At 34.8% G+C, this 14,507-nt stretch overlaps 2 protein-coding genes across 2 annotated transcripts; both read left to right on the top strand.

The window, feature by feature from the left end:
• Nucleotides 1–262: 262 nt before the first annotated feature.
• LOC139890594 (peroxidase 60-like) lies at nucleotides 263–2,954 on the top strand. The gene is made up of 4 exons (XM_071873484.1): nucleotides 263–481; nucleotides 1,728–1,907; nucleotides 2,011–2,173; nucleotides 2,506–2,954. The coding sequence occupies exons 1-4, from the start codon at nucleotides 263–265 to the stop codon at nucleotides 2,952–2,954; spliced, it is 1,011 nt and encodes a 336-aa protein (XP_071729585.1).
• Nucleotides 2,955–13,670: 10,716 nt separating this feature from the next.
• On the top strand, nucleotides 13,671–14,297 carry LOC139890584 (germin-like protein 9-3). Its single transcript, XM_071873475.1, has one exon. The coding sequence runs from the start codon at nucleotides 13,671–13,673 to the stop codon at nucleotides 14,295–14,297; it is 627 nt and encodes a 208-aa protein (XP_071729576.1).
• Nucleotides 14,298–14,507: the final 210 nt, after the last annotated feature.

Raw genomic sequence — 14,507 nt, 5'->3', positions numbered from 1 at the left:
AAGTATTATATTTATACATTGAAATTTAATTTACAAAATGAAAACCTTCTGTACAACAAAACAATCATGTCTACACGTCTCTTTCCCCCAATATAGAACTAATATTAGCACAACGTGAAGACCATTCTAGCTAGCAATAATCTGCTGCTCATAGTATCACTCAATCCTATAAATACCATATATTAATCAATTCTTCTTCATCATCCCAATTCAATAAAGAATACTTGAACACAATAATACGAAAAGTTAATTAATTAATCCCATGGCAAACTGTAAAGCAGCTGCATTTGCAATTGCTTTCATCTTTTTAAACCTTACGGGTCATTGCTATGGTGCTCTCCAATTTGGATTCTACAAAAACAAGTGTAAAACTTCAGACGTTGAGGATATCGTACGAAAATCAGTTACTGCCAAGTTTTTGAGTGACCGAACAATTGCCCCTGCTCTTATTCGCCTCCAGTTTCATGATTGCTTTGTTAATGTAAGTTAATCAACTTTTAACATTTTTACGCATGCAAGTACTACATACTCTACATGAAATATATAGCTTAATGCAAATTGGAGTTTGTTAATGTAAGTTAACCACCAAACCGTTTGGAATTTACCTTAATGAATCTCTCAATTTATCGAGTTTGTTCGCCAATCTCACGCCCTTGGAGTTTGTTAACAATGTCAGAACATTTGTTATCAATACAATACAAAAAATTTCATCGAATAATAATGATGTTTGTAACAACATAAGTGCGGAATAATAAGAACGGGTCCAATGAATTATATGATGTACATTATATACTTTTGAATACGCAACTACAATCACTAATAGTTCACGTATATAATTAAGGGGCAACAAAGTAGACCGTATGTCTTTCTCTAGCTATACTAAAATGATTAGTGTTAATGGAATGAATAATTCCAATCATGATCACTCCCTTCAGAGATCATGCCAATTAGATAACTCTACTTTTAGCTTTAGGAAATCAAAATACACGTAGTCTCTGTATGTCTTGCAAATGGGTCAGGTTGGGCCGATTTAGGTAACGAGTCTAAATGGTTTTGGGTTGAAATAGATCATGAGTCAAACGGGTCAAATTTTTAAACGAGTCCAAACGGGTAGGTTGGCGAACGGGTCAAATGGGTCATGGGTCAAAAGAAATTATTTTAGTTATTAATTAATAAATGTTATTTACTACGGAGGGTATATATATTTGTATATATGAGAAAATATTAATTGATATACATAATAAATGATATAACCATGAGTATTTTCACAAGTATTTGACAGATGAAACTTAGTATAATCTTTATATATGCTCACCAATTCACAAGACTCATTAGACCAATTCACAAGACCAATTCGACCAATTCATAAGACCTATTAGGCCTATCTTTATTTATTGAGCTTTAGGAATTAATACTCATTAGACTTGTTTCTACATGTTGAACCTAATAGGTTGGATGGAAACCCATTAGATCTTTTTTAAGACTTGGTGTCTACATTGCTAGCATTTTTTCAAGGCCCATTTGACCTAAAAGGTTGACCTAATTGACCCAAATTTGAGAGTATGAATCTCAATTGCCTAGTATAAATATGTTTCATTCAAGACATTAGCAGAATTCACTTAACTAAAGTTTTTACTCATCTTATTGAAGTTAGGTCCGACTGTTGTTTTTCTCAATAAATGTAAGCGAACCTTAATTGATGATTTATATTTTACATGAATTTTAAGGGTTGTGATGCGTCCATTCTACTAGACGGAAGCAACTCTGAGAAAACAGGAGGACCAAATCAAAGCGTTAGGGGGTTTGAAGTGATTGATGCTGCAAAAGCCGCAGTTGAGAAGATTTGTCCAGGAGTCGTTTCTTGTGCTGATATTATCATCATGGCTACAAGAGATGTCGTTTCACTGGTAAGATGTTTCTACATTAATTATTCACAAGATCCTATTAGGAATTTACACTTGATTTATTCTATTATGTCTTCTTATTTCTAAAACTCATTTGTATATATAGAGTGGTGGAGGTAGATACAATGTCCAAACAGGAAGAAGGGATGGAACTATCTCTCTTGCACAGAATACAGCATTCCTCCCTGGCCCTTCTACATCCGTAACAAATGCCATTGCTGCTTTTAAAGCCAAAAATCTCAACGCCACCGACATGATCTATCTTCTTGGTAATTCATCAAGTTCCTACTCCAAAGATCACAAATTGTCATGTTCATATATACATATAAGGGTTGATTAAAGCAAATTAAAGTTAATTTTACCAAATCGTCATAAGATAACCTAGTGATCTGGGTCTGTCTTGATAATCTAACAAGAGGTCTGAAGTTCAAACCTCACTAGTTACATATATTGGGGTGGTCAGGGTTAAGGGGTGAAAACTGTCACAAAATAACCGGTTAGGTTGCGTAAATATGAGTAAAAATACTTACATTCCTCAGGTAGCTTGAATGGAAAAACCTTTATTTTTTTTTTTTTTTTTAACATTTTTGGTTTTGTGTAGGTGGTCACACTATCGGAATCACTCATTGTTCTTTCTTTCTTGATCGTCTTTACAACTTCCAGAATACCGGGAAACCCGACCCCACCATGGATTTAAAGTTGTTAGCGTCCCTAAGACGCACATGTCCTCAAGATGGATCGGTTGATAGTGCAGTGAACTTGGATCAAAACAGCATTAGTTCTGCAGTGATGGATAAATCTTTCTACAATCAAATTATACTACACAAGGAAATTCTTCAGATAGATCAAGAGTTGGCATTGGATCGTTTGAGCAGGTCAACGGTTGCAGCCATTGCCAAGTCATTTGATTTTAATAGCAAATTTGGTCAAGCCATGGTTAAGATGGGTACCATCCAAGTTCTCACTGGAACACAGGGACAAATTAGGAAGTCATGCAGAGCAGTTAACAACAAGCTAACTATATTACATACTAATCCTTTAATTGGATGATTATAAAATCTAATTTAATTTTGTATTTTTATCTCTGATGGTTTTGTTGGAAATTTAGTGTAATTGAGGGATTTAATCTACACTTGTAAACGGGTTAGGAGGTACGGAGTGTACACCCATTAAGTGATAGATTGCCCGGACCCGAAAGTGGTTTTCCATTATCACAAATTTGAGTGATTACGGAAGTATTATTCCTGCACTAGGTGAAACATCTCCATCGTGGAAATAAAACAAACAACTTTATGTAAAGGATTTGTTTTAGATTTGAAAACGATTTCCTAGATTTGGTTGTTGGAAATAAAACAAACAACTTTATGTAAAGGATTTGTTTTAGATTTGAAAACGAAATTAGTTAGTGAAACATCTCCATCGTGGAATAATACTTATTTTTGGGTGTCTATAAATAAGGACTATCATTTATGAGAATAAGATATACGAAAAACACCTTAATACTCTTATGCAAAAGAGTTCTTGTTTACTGCCAATAACAAGAACTAATCTCTGTCTTATCCCAAAGTGATATTCGTGTAACCCAGGCAATAAGGGTCGAATAATTACTTTCGGAAAGTGATACCACGATTCAGTGATTTATCCGGCTATCGATTATTTTACCCTACACGAAATTTCAATAAAACCTCCAACAATCGAAAGTAATTATTCGTTATAATCGATGGCGGCTACGATGAAACACATGATGGCGAATTTCTCCAAACTTGATAAGTTTGAGGGAATTGATTTTAGGAGATGGCAAAAGAAGATGCACTTCTTTCTGAGCAGCATGAGTGTGGTGTACGTACTCAGCACACCAATTCCTGAGGATCATGGTGATGATGCCACTATTGAACAAATTCGGAAAAGGTGCAAGTGGGAGAACGATGACTACATCGCTAGAGGTTTAATCCTCAATGGTATGGCTGATTCCCTTTTTGATATTTACCTAAATGTTGAATCTTCTAAAGAACTATGGAACTGTTTAGAAACCAAGTATATGTCTGAGGATGCTTCTAGTAAAAAGTTCCTTGTGAGTAATTTTAATAATTACAAGATGGTCGATTCTAGACCGATCTTGGAACAATACAATGAGCTCATTCGTATACTTGGTCAATTGACACAACATAAGATGAACATAGATGAGTCTATTCAAGTCTCAAGCATAATTGATAAACTACCTCCATCTTGGAAAGAATTTAAACATTCTTTGAAACATAAGAAGGAGGAGTTAACTCTTGTTGAGTTGGGTAGTCATCTGCGTATTGAGGAATCCCTCAGGTTGCAGGATAATGACAAGCCAAAGAGCAACGAAGTTGCTGGTACATCTGTTGTCAATATGGTGGAACATAAAAAGTTCACTAGTAATAATGACAAAAAGGGCAAACGTAAACATCAAGGTTATAACAAGGCTAATCCGAACAAGAAGTCTAAATTGACTTGTTGAAAGTGTGGTAAAACTGGACACATGAAAAAGGATTGCAAGGTTATTTTTGGTAATAATAATGCCAAAGGATCTAGCACAAGCGGTTCGGGAAATGGTTTAAATAACCACAACTCGAAAGGTCAGAATATATTTAATAATTCAAATGAGAGTTATTATGTTTCATATATATCTGAGGCTTATTTTGTGCAGGATGATGATGTCGCGTGGTGGGTTGACTCGGGAGCCACCACCCATGTATGCAAGGATAGATTTTGGTTCAAGGCTTACGAGTCCGTGACTGATGGATCAATTCTTCATATGGGAAATGAGTCAACAGCCTCTGTTCATGGACGTGGAAGTGTGGATTTGTGTTTTAGTTCTGGAAAAACTATTTGTTTGTTTGATGTTTTGCATGTACCACAAATAAGAAAAAATTTAGTTTCCAGTAGTGTGTTAAATTGTTGTGGTTATAAACAAGTGATTGAATCTGATAAGTTTGTTTTGTCAAAACATGGTATGTTTGTTGGTTTTGGTTATTTATGCAATAGAATGTTTAGACTTAACATTAATCACTTGAATGTTAATTTTGCTTTTATATCTACTTCTAGCATAAATAATTCTACACTTTGGCATGCTAGACTAGGACATATACACTTTAAAAGAATGCAAGATATGTCTAAAGATGGATTAATACCGGTTTTTGACATGAACAATGAAAAGTGTAAAACGTGTATGTTAACAAAGATCACTAAGAAACCATTTCAAAATGTACATCGTGATACTGAAATTTTGGAATTAATACATAGTGATTTATGTGATTTGCATGCTACTCCTACTTTAGAGAACAAGAAATATTTTGTGACTTTTATTGATGATGCTTCTAGATTTTGCTATGTTTATTTGTTACATACTAAGGATGAAGCATTAGATAAATTTAAAATATTTAAAACTGAAGTAGAATTACAACAAAAGGCTTTGATTAAAAGACTTAGAACAGATAGGGGAGGTGAATACATTGACCAATCGTTTTTCCAATCCGTTGGTATTATCCATGAGACCACAGCTCCTTATACTCCACAACAAAATGGTATATCTGAAAGGAAGAATAGGGTCCTTAAGGAAATGGTTAATTCCATGTTATCTTATTCGGGTTTAAGTGAAGGATTTTGGGGGGAAGCTATGTTAACAGCTTGTTATTTGCTTAATAGAGTTCCTAACAAAAGAAACAAGATTACACCTTATGAACTTTGGAATAAAAGGAAACCTAACTTGAATTATCTTCGGGTATGAGGCTGTAGGGCGGTTGTAAGACTACCTGATCCCAAGAAGAAAAGTTTAGGTGAAAGAGGTATAGATTGCATATTTGTTGGATATGTTGAACATTCCAAGGCATATAGGTTCTATGTAATAGAGCCTAATGAGTTTGTCTCAATCAATTATGTGATTGATTCAAGGGATGCAATCTTTGATGAAAATCGATTTTCATCTATACCTAGACCAAAGGATATGATTCCAAGTAACAATGGAATCAATAAGGATTGTAATGATGAAGTCTCTGAAAAGGCTGTTGATCAGTCACTTGAGCTTCGAAAAAGCAAAAGAAAAAGGAAACCTAAATCATTTGGACCAGATTTTCAACTATACTTAGTTGAAGGTTCTAGGGATGATGTTTCTACCAAATATTCGTATTGTTTCAATGTTGATGATGATCCTAAAACATATGATGAAGCAATGAGGTCTCAGGATGTTGCATTCTGGAAAGAGGCAATTAATGATGAGATAGATTCTATCATGGGCAATAACACTTGGGTGTTAGCTGATCTACCTCCTGGTTGCAAACCATTGGGTTGCAAATGGATTTTCAAAAAGAAGATGAAGGTGGATGGAACTATTGAAAAGTTCAAGGCAAGGTTAGTCATTCAAGGCTTTAGACAAAAGTCTGTAATTGACTATTTTGATACTTATGCTCCCGTGGCAAGTATCACTACCATTAGACTGCTGATTGCTTTGGCTACGATTCACAATCTAGTTATTCACTAGATGGATGTGAAGACAGCATTCTTGAATGGTGAATTGGATGAGGAGGTTTATATGAACAAACCTCAGGGCTTTGTCATGCCAGGAAATGAAGGCAAGGTGTGCAAACTTGTGAAATCCTTATATGGTTTGAAACAAGCACCTAAGCAATGGCATCAAAAGTTTGATGAAGTGATTTTATCTAGTGGTTTTAAATTAAACCAAGCAGATAAATGTGTATATAGTAAATTTGATGATTCTGGTAAAGGAGTTATAATTTGTCTATATGTTGATGACATGTTAATCTTTGGGACTGACCAAAGTCAGGTTGATTTAACAAAAGAATTTTTGTCATCAAAATTCTCCATGAAAGATATGGGGGAGGCTGACGTTATCCTTGGCATTAGGATCAAACGTGAAAGCAAAGGAATTTCGATTTGTCAATCTCATTATATTGAGAAGGTGTTGAAAAAGTTCAATTGCTTTGAATGTAATCCTGTGAGTACCCCTGTTGATCCAAGTGAGAAGCTTATGCCTAATCAAGGTGAAGCTGTATCACAACTTGAGTATTCTCAGGTGATTGGCTGTTTGATGTACGCCATGACTTGTACAAGGTCGGATATTGCTTTTGCTGTGGGAAAACTGAGTAGATATACTAGTAATCCTAGTACTCATCACTGGCAAGCAATTAGGCGGGTACTGAAGTACTTGAAGAAAACTATGGACTATAGTTTATCTTATAATGGGTTTCCTTCGGTAATAGAAGGATATTCTGATGCGAGTTGGATAACCAATATTGAAGATCATTCTTCAACGAGTGGTTGGGTGTTCTTGCTTGGGGGAGGTGCTATTTCATGGGCTTCTAAGAAGCAGACATGTATTACCAACTCAACGATGGAATCTGAGTTTGTTTCTTTAGCTGCTGCTGGTAAAGAAGCAGAATGGCTTAGAAACTTGATCCATGAGATACCATTATGGCCTAAACCTATAGCACCCATGTCTATCCATTGTGATAGTGCTGCGACATTGGCAAAGGCTTATAGCCAGATGTACAATGGAAAGTCTAGACACTTAGGTGTCAGACATAGCATGATTCGTGAACTCATCATGAATGGGGTGATTTCTATAGTGTTCGTGAGGTCACAACAGAATTTAGCTGATCACTTGACGAAGGGATTGGCAAGAGACTTGGTGAACAAGTCTGCTGTGGGGATGGATTTAAAGTCCACATAAATTTCTAATTATAAGATACCCAATTCCCTTCTGATGAAAATTAGAAGTTGAATTCAATGTGGAAGGCTTATACTTAGAAATTTGGAGTACAAAATTTTGTATCATCCCAAAGTAAGGTATGTACTCGGACCTGTTGAAGGTGAGGATGAAGTTTAGCTTCTTAATGGTTTATTTGAAAAAGTGCAATAGCAGGTGCATGACTGAAATGAACTACCTATGTGAATGTGAAGTTTTGCCGCTTCAACAAAGCTTGGACTTTTGCTTTAGATATATTAATGAATGGATATGGACACATGACTTGTAAAGTGTCAGGATAGCTTTAGAGTATTTGAAAACTTATGTGTATGTTATTTTCAGTTATTCAAATGGGTTGAAGGGTTCAATTCTTAGAACACCCCGATTCTCGAATATTTGGAATGTGTAATGTACTAAGGTGAAAATTCAATCTTCAAGATATTTTCATTTATGCATAAGTTTTTGTTTTAATTTGTTTAATTCTCATGAAACGAATTGCACTAAATTGGGGAGGATTGTTGGAAATTTAGTGTAATTGAGGGATTTAATCTACACTTGTAAACGGGTTAGGAGGTACGGAGTGTACACCCATTAAGTGATAGATTGCCCGGACCCGAAAGTGGTTTTCCATTATCACAAATTTGAGTGATTACGGAAGTATTATTCCTGCACTAGGTGAAACATCTCCATCGTGGAAATAAAACAAACAACTTTATGTAAATGATTTGTTTTAGATTTGAAAACGATTTTCTAGATTTGGTTGTTGGAAATAAAACAAACAACTTTATGTAAAGGATTTGTTTTAGATTTGAAAACGATTTCCTTGATTTAGTTGTTGGAAATAAAACAAACAACTTTATGTAAAGGATTTGTTTAGATTTGAAAACGATTTCCTTGATTTGGTTGTTGGAAATAAAACAAACAACTTTATGTAAAGGATTTGTTTTAGATTTGAAAACGAAATTAGTTAGTGAAACATCTCCATCGTGGAATAATACTTATTTTTGGGTGCCTATAAATAAGGACTATCATTTATGAGAATAAGATATACGAAAAACACCTTAATACTCTTATGCAAAAGAGTTCTTGTTTACTGCCAATAACAAGAACTAATCTCTGTCTTATCCCAAAGTGATATTCGTGTAACCCAGGCAATAAGGGTCGAATAATTACTTTCGGAAAGTGATACCACGATTCAGTGATTTATCCGGCTATCGATTATTTTACCCTACACGAAATTTCAATAAAACCTCTAACAGGTTTGAGGTTATCATTTTGCTTCATTATATATATTGTCATTTTCAATAAAGCTTTACGCTTTCATGGCTAGCTTCTTGTTTGACGTACTAGGAATTTTTTTACCTTATATTTTCTTTCAACTGCGCCACATATAATTTATATTTTACAGTTCTGATTATTTAAAAGCCGGCCATTTGGTAAATAAATTTTTTCGATTTTAACTATATATATATATATATATATATATATATATATATATATATATATATATATATATATATGGAACAGAGGTGGCATAGGGTAGTTAAGTTATTTTCATAACTCTAATATATTAAACCAGAACTAGTGTGGATATAATGACGATTCAGTAGTACATGTTTGAATAATATGATATGAATGTTATTTTTGAACGGAAGCACTGAAGCAAGATTCTTAAACAAAAAAAAAAAATATAGATACACAACAGAGAGAAATAATGAAGTAGCTTTAGTTTCAAACGAGGTGAGTTATGTCCGCGGCTCCGCGCGTTGCCGTAAATATCGTTTAGTAGAACTTTTTTTATAAGTAAGCATGACGATTTTTTTGATAATGTCAATGTCAATATATCTATATCCTACTAAGCATGACGATTATTAACAAAAATTTATTAATAAAAATAGTACGAGGAAGTAATATTTAAAAAATATTGTCATGCTTGTCAACACAAAAAAATTTTTTGCATGACTTCATGCCGACATCATTAAAAAAATCAATAAGATATATGCATGACGTCATGCAAACGTTAGAAAAAACAGAAACTGCTTACGCTGCCAAAATCTTTCAACAAAACTTCTCCATGCCCACGGATTTTAGTATATTCGATAATTCCAATATTTATTAACTTAACTAGCCCTGATAAGATGTATAATGATTTAACCATCTCCATTTAGCTGAGTGTTACTGCCCTTTTAGGTGTTCGTGAGGTTTCGAGTTCGAGTCTCACATGAGAATTTCATAATACAATTTGTTTTGTAGTTGGTTATAGAGTCGTCTAGAGGCATCGCTGTCTGAGTCTGTCCTATAACAATTGTTCAGGGGGTCTTTCACAAAGGTTACTACACGCAGTGGCGGAACTTGAACTCAAAGACAGGTGGGGCGGATGTGAAAATTTAATAAATTTTTCATTTCCAGCGGGGATAAACACTAATAAAAACCTTATTTTTTAGTAAATTTTTTTTTTTAGTGTAAACTTTTTTTATCCGTAAAATTCAGGTGGGGCGAATACCCCCTTTGGGTTCCACTAAGATCCGCCCCTGACTACACGCAAAGCCTATCATATAGCAGTTGTTTGGTGGAACATTCTTTACACGTGGAACGACTATGATCAAGTGGTGAAAACTCCTTTGATGATCCACCGATAGTGACTCCAAACAGTCGTTAAAAAGAAAAGATGTAGGGTGATTTAGTTATCTGCTTCAATTCTATTATACTCAAAATGGGTAACAAGCTCAGGGTGTGTTTGATTCTTTTTTAACTAAATGTTTCAATACTAAATGTTAAATTGATTACAAGTTAGTGCATTTTTGTTGGTAATATCTTAATGATAGTGAAGTGATACTCGATTATTCAGTAGTTTATATGTTGAATCTTACAATATATATTAAATTATTTAGAGTTGAAATTTTTTATTAACTATTCAATCCTCTATGTTTCCTTTAATCTCCTCATTAAATTATATTTAAAACACTAATCAAATAATTATATTTATATCTATTTATTTAAAAAGATAATATATTCATTTTATGTTATTTAAAAATTCATTCAAAATAATTATTAAACATGTTATTTTTTGTCAGGACAAAGTACAAATAGAATCTTTGAATCATTCAGATTTTAAATCATTCGGACTTAATTATTCTTTTTATAAAAAAGTACCATCTAGCTTTAGCAACGAATTTTGAGATGACCAGTGAAATGGTAAGAATTGATGACGGGATAACTATAATACATTGCTGTTGGGAAATTACGGTCTCAGTAATTCTCAACACACGCCCAATGAAAAACAGTATAGAAATAAGAACAATCCAAAACACAAGAATTTAACGTGGAAACTCCAAAACATGAGAAGAACCACGGCCCTCCAAAGAGAGAAATACACTATATCACAAATTGTTACAATGATATAGACGACTCTCTTAAGTCAACTACACTCTCCAAAGTATTTAACTAATACAACTTTCAAACAAAGGTAAAAAAAAAAGAAATAATCAAATACTTAAAGTGTATTGATTGGTGCAAGTTGGAAGTATGCCCATGACCACATTTTTTAACTAAGTCATCCACCTCCAACTTCTTCCTCTAATCGATGTGGGACAATATCATTTTATATTCAAAGATGTTACTCCTCTTTTCTTCCATCCACCAATGTGGGACAAGTAACCATACCATTTTTCTATCAAAAATAAACCAACAGATCTCTACCTTTTTGATAGAAATAGATAACTATACTTCCACATTGCAAAGATAACCGACGTAGACGCTTCCTCGACGACAGCTTCAAGATACTCATCTTCATGCCGTTGACATTATCTCCCAAGAGACAAAACTTACATCCACATCGAACATTGTCAAAACCCGACAATCATTGTCATAATAGACAATCATAACTCTAAACAGAATTATCATATTCCACCATAAAGAGTATCACACTTAGAATATCACATTCCAAGCATTTCACCTCGGCACATGTTATATAACCAGCTGAACAATTATGGTACAACTTCCTGTTTGACTTTCCCTAGAAGTTTCATCAGCTACAACATCTATTTCCACCACACAACCTGCATCAACGCCAAACCAATGCCCATGTGCAATTTGTGGAACCACTAACGAACATCCCTTTCCATGGTGGTGCGGACACACCATGAGGATGACGTGACTTCAGAGGAATTCATCACTCTCCGTAACAACGGAGGCATCATTAGCTCCTTTGGAGCCATTTGCCGAATTAGCTCCACATGGACAATTAACCCTTACATGTCCAGTCTTCCCGCACTTCTAGCATACCAGATTCTCCTCGAAGTTTCTCTTCCGCCTATCCGAACACAACAGTACCATACTTTATGATGACAAGACCCCGTTACCTTCCAGTCTTTTCTCCTCAGATAGGTGTTTGCTAGTAACGTCTTCAAACTTTAAAGTTTCCTTCTCATACATCAAAATAGGTTTCATGTGCTCATAGGACGATGACAAAGATAATATCAACCTCAAAGCTTTATCTTCATCTTTCACTTTAACTCCAATAGCCTCTAGTTTCGAAACAATACCATTCAGAATGCTCAGATAATCTGAAATCTTTAAACCCCCATCCATACACAAAGTATGAAACTGTTCCTTAAGACACAATCGGTTTGAGATGCCCTTGCCCCTGGTACAACTGCTCCAACTTATCCCTAAGTTCCTTAGCCGTTGATAACCCGTGCACATTTGCAAGTACGTTCTTTGCAAGACACAAGCGAATCGCACTTGCCGCCCTCAAATTCATATCATCACATTCTTCTTCATCGAACTTACAGCTAGAATCACTACCGGAAACATAGGTGGGTTTACCTTTCAATGCCTTGTGTAAACCAGACCTAATCAACACATCCTTGACTTGAACCTGCCACAAGCCAAGCTTGATCCTCCCATCAAATTTCTCTACATCAAAACTCATTGGACTGAATTTCGACATCGTGTCCGTATCCTATAAACAATACTTTCTCTGATTTTTCCAAAGTTTCGACTGGCGACAGATGTAGTGGAGTGGCGCACATGATCCGTTAAATTGGAAAATCCAACACCCGGTCCACTACAAATTCTTGACACCACTTACTCCGAATCAGAAAAAATATTGTCTAACCAGATACTCTATACGATCAATAGAACTCGTTTCTGATGTGGATGATCCACTCCCGTGGCAACCACAGAGCATACTCGATCCACAACACAAGAATTTAACGTGAAAACTTCAAAACAGGAGAAAAACCATGGGTCTCCAAAGAGAGAAAGACACTATATCACAAATTATTTCAATGATATAGACGACTCTCTTAAACCAACTACACTCTCCAAAGTATTTAACTACTACAACTCTCAATCAAGGGTAAGAAAGAAAGAAATAATCAAATACTTAAAGCGTATTGATTGGTGCAAGTTGAAAGTATGCCCATGACCTCCTTTTTTAACCAAGTCATCCACCTCCAACTTATTCCTCCCACCGATGTGGGACAACATCATTTTATATTCAAAGATGTTACTTATCTTTTCTTCCATCCACTAATGTGGAACAAATAACCATACCATTTTTTTTAATCAAAAATAAACCAAAAATTGCATACATCTAACTAAAAAGTTTGCCCTCCTTAAATAACATGAAAAGATAAAACTTTTTCCATTTGGTCATTTGCTAACTTAACTAAGTGTTATATATTGATAAACATATTTCTATTTGTTAAACATATTTTGCAGGCATTTCATTTTGTTATTATTCATCAAACACTTTCCAATTAATACAACAAAAGTAGGGCCAAAATAGACCATCTTAGAAACCATGCTGGACGTTAATCCCATGTTTGTATCCTATTCTTGTTAACAACTCTTCCATTGTTCGATTACTTTTAGTGCCTACAATTGTTGTAGTATCAATTAAGAGAAGTTTAAAAATATAAAAGAGTCAACTCTCCTTTTCCATAAATATTGAAAGAAGTAAACCAAAGATTATTCAAACTTTTGATTTTAACAATAAATAAAAGTCATAATATCACATCACATTTAAGTTCATGACTATATTCTTGGCAAAACAAGTTTCGTTTTCCATTTGTATCATCTTAGCCATTATGAGGCTCGTTCAAGCTGGCGATCCTGATATTTTATTCAACTACATCGTTCCATCCAACGTAACAACTGTAGATGGAAATTTCTTCACTTACACCAATATCCGCGGATTCTTGGATGGGCCAAATCAAACCGACACTAAATCAATGACATGTAGCTTGATTGAGTTCCCGGCATTGAACGGTCAAAGTGTTTCTCTTTCAGTGCTACGGTTAGCCCCCGGTGGAGCGAGTCCACCACACATACGGCCCCATGCAACGGGCCTATTTTTTGTGTTAGCGGGTCAATTTGAGGTTGGTTTTGTGGACACGACTAATAAACTCTACACGCAAACCCTAGAAACAGGAGATATGTTTATTTTTCCTAAAGGGCTTATTCATTATCAGTATAATCCTGATGTCATGAAACCGGCGGTGGCTGTTGCCGGATTTGGTAGTGCGAGTGCTAGTACGGTTTCGATTCCGGTAACTTTGTTTGGAGGGAAAATTGATGATGATATTCTTGCCAAGTCTTTTAAAACGGACGTGGCCACAATTCAAAAGCTCAAAAATGGTTTTGGAGGCAAGGTTTAGACTTTAGATCATAAATTGACACGGGTGACTACTTTTTCTGTTTTTTTTTTCTTTTCTTTTTCTTTTCTTTTTATCTTTTCTTTTGTTAAATAAAATCAGTTGTTAATAAATTGATCTTTAAACTTTTATGAAATGGTTGGAAGATGATCACGCGTATTTTATATTGTTATTTTCTGCATATTGAGTAGGGTTTATAGTTGATTAGTCCTG

Source organism: Rutidosis leptorrhynchoides, chromosome 1, assembly GCF_046630445.1.
Source record: "Rutidosis leptorrhynchoides isolate AG116_Rl617_1_P2 chromosome 1, CSIRO_AGI_Rlap_v1, whole genome shotgun sequence".
Taxonomy (NCBI): domain Eukaryota; kingdom Viridiplantae; phylum Streptophyta; class Magnoliopsida; order Asterales; family Asteraceae; genus Rutidosis; species Rutidosis leptorrhynchoides.
Note: the sequence above shows the minus strand (reverse complement) of the source record. Positions and strands in the feature narration are given on the sequence as shown.

What these genes read in the sequence shown, in the direction of transcription:
- LOC139890584 (XM_071873475.1), top strand. Translation starts at nt 13,671, where the DNA reads ATGACTATATTCTTGGCAAAACAAGTTTCGTTTTCCATTTGTATCATC.
- LOC139890594 (XM_071873484.1), top strand. Translation starts at nt 263, where the DNA reads ATGGCAAACTGTAAAGCAGCTGCATTTGCAATTGCTTTCATCTTTTTA. An exon ending in TTCATGATTGCTTTGTTAAT is followed by an intron (nt 482 to 1,727) that starts GTAAGTTAATCA and finishes ATGAATTTTAAG; the next exon opens with GGTTGTGATGCGTCCATTCT. An exon ending in CGACATGATCTATCTTCTTG is followed by an intron (nt 2,174 to 2,505) that starts GTAATTCATCAA and finishes GGTTTTGTGTAG; the next exon opens with GTGGTCACACTATCGGAATC.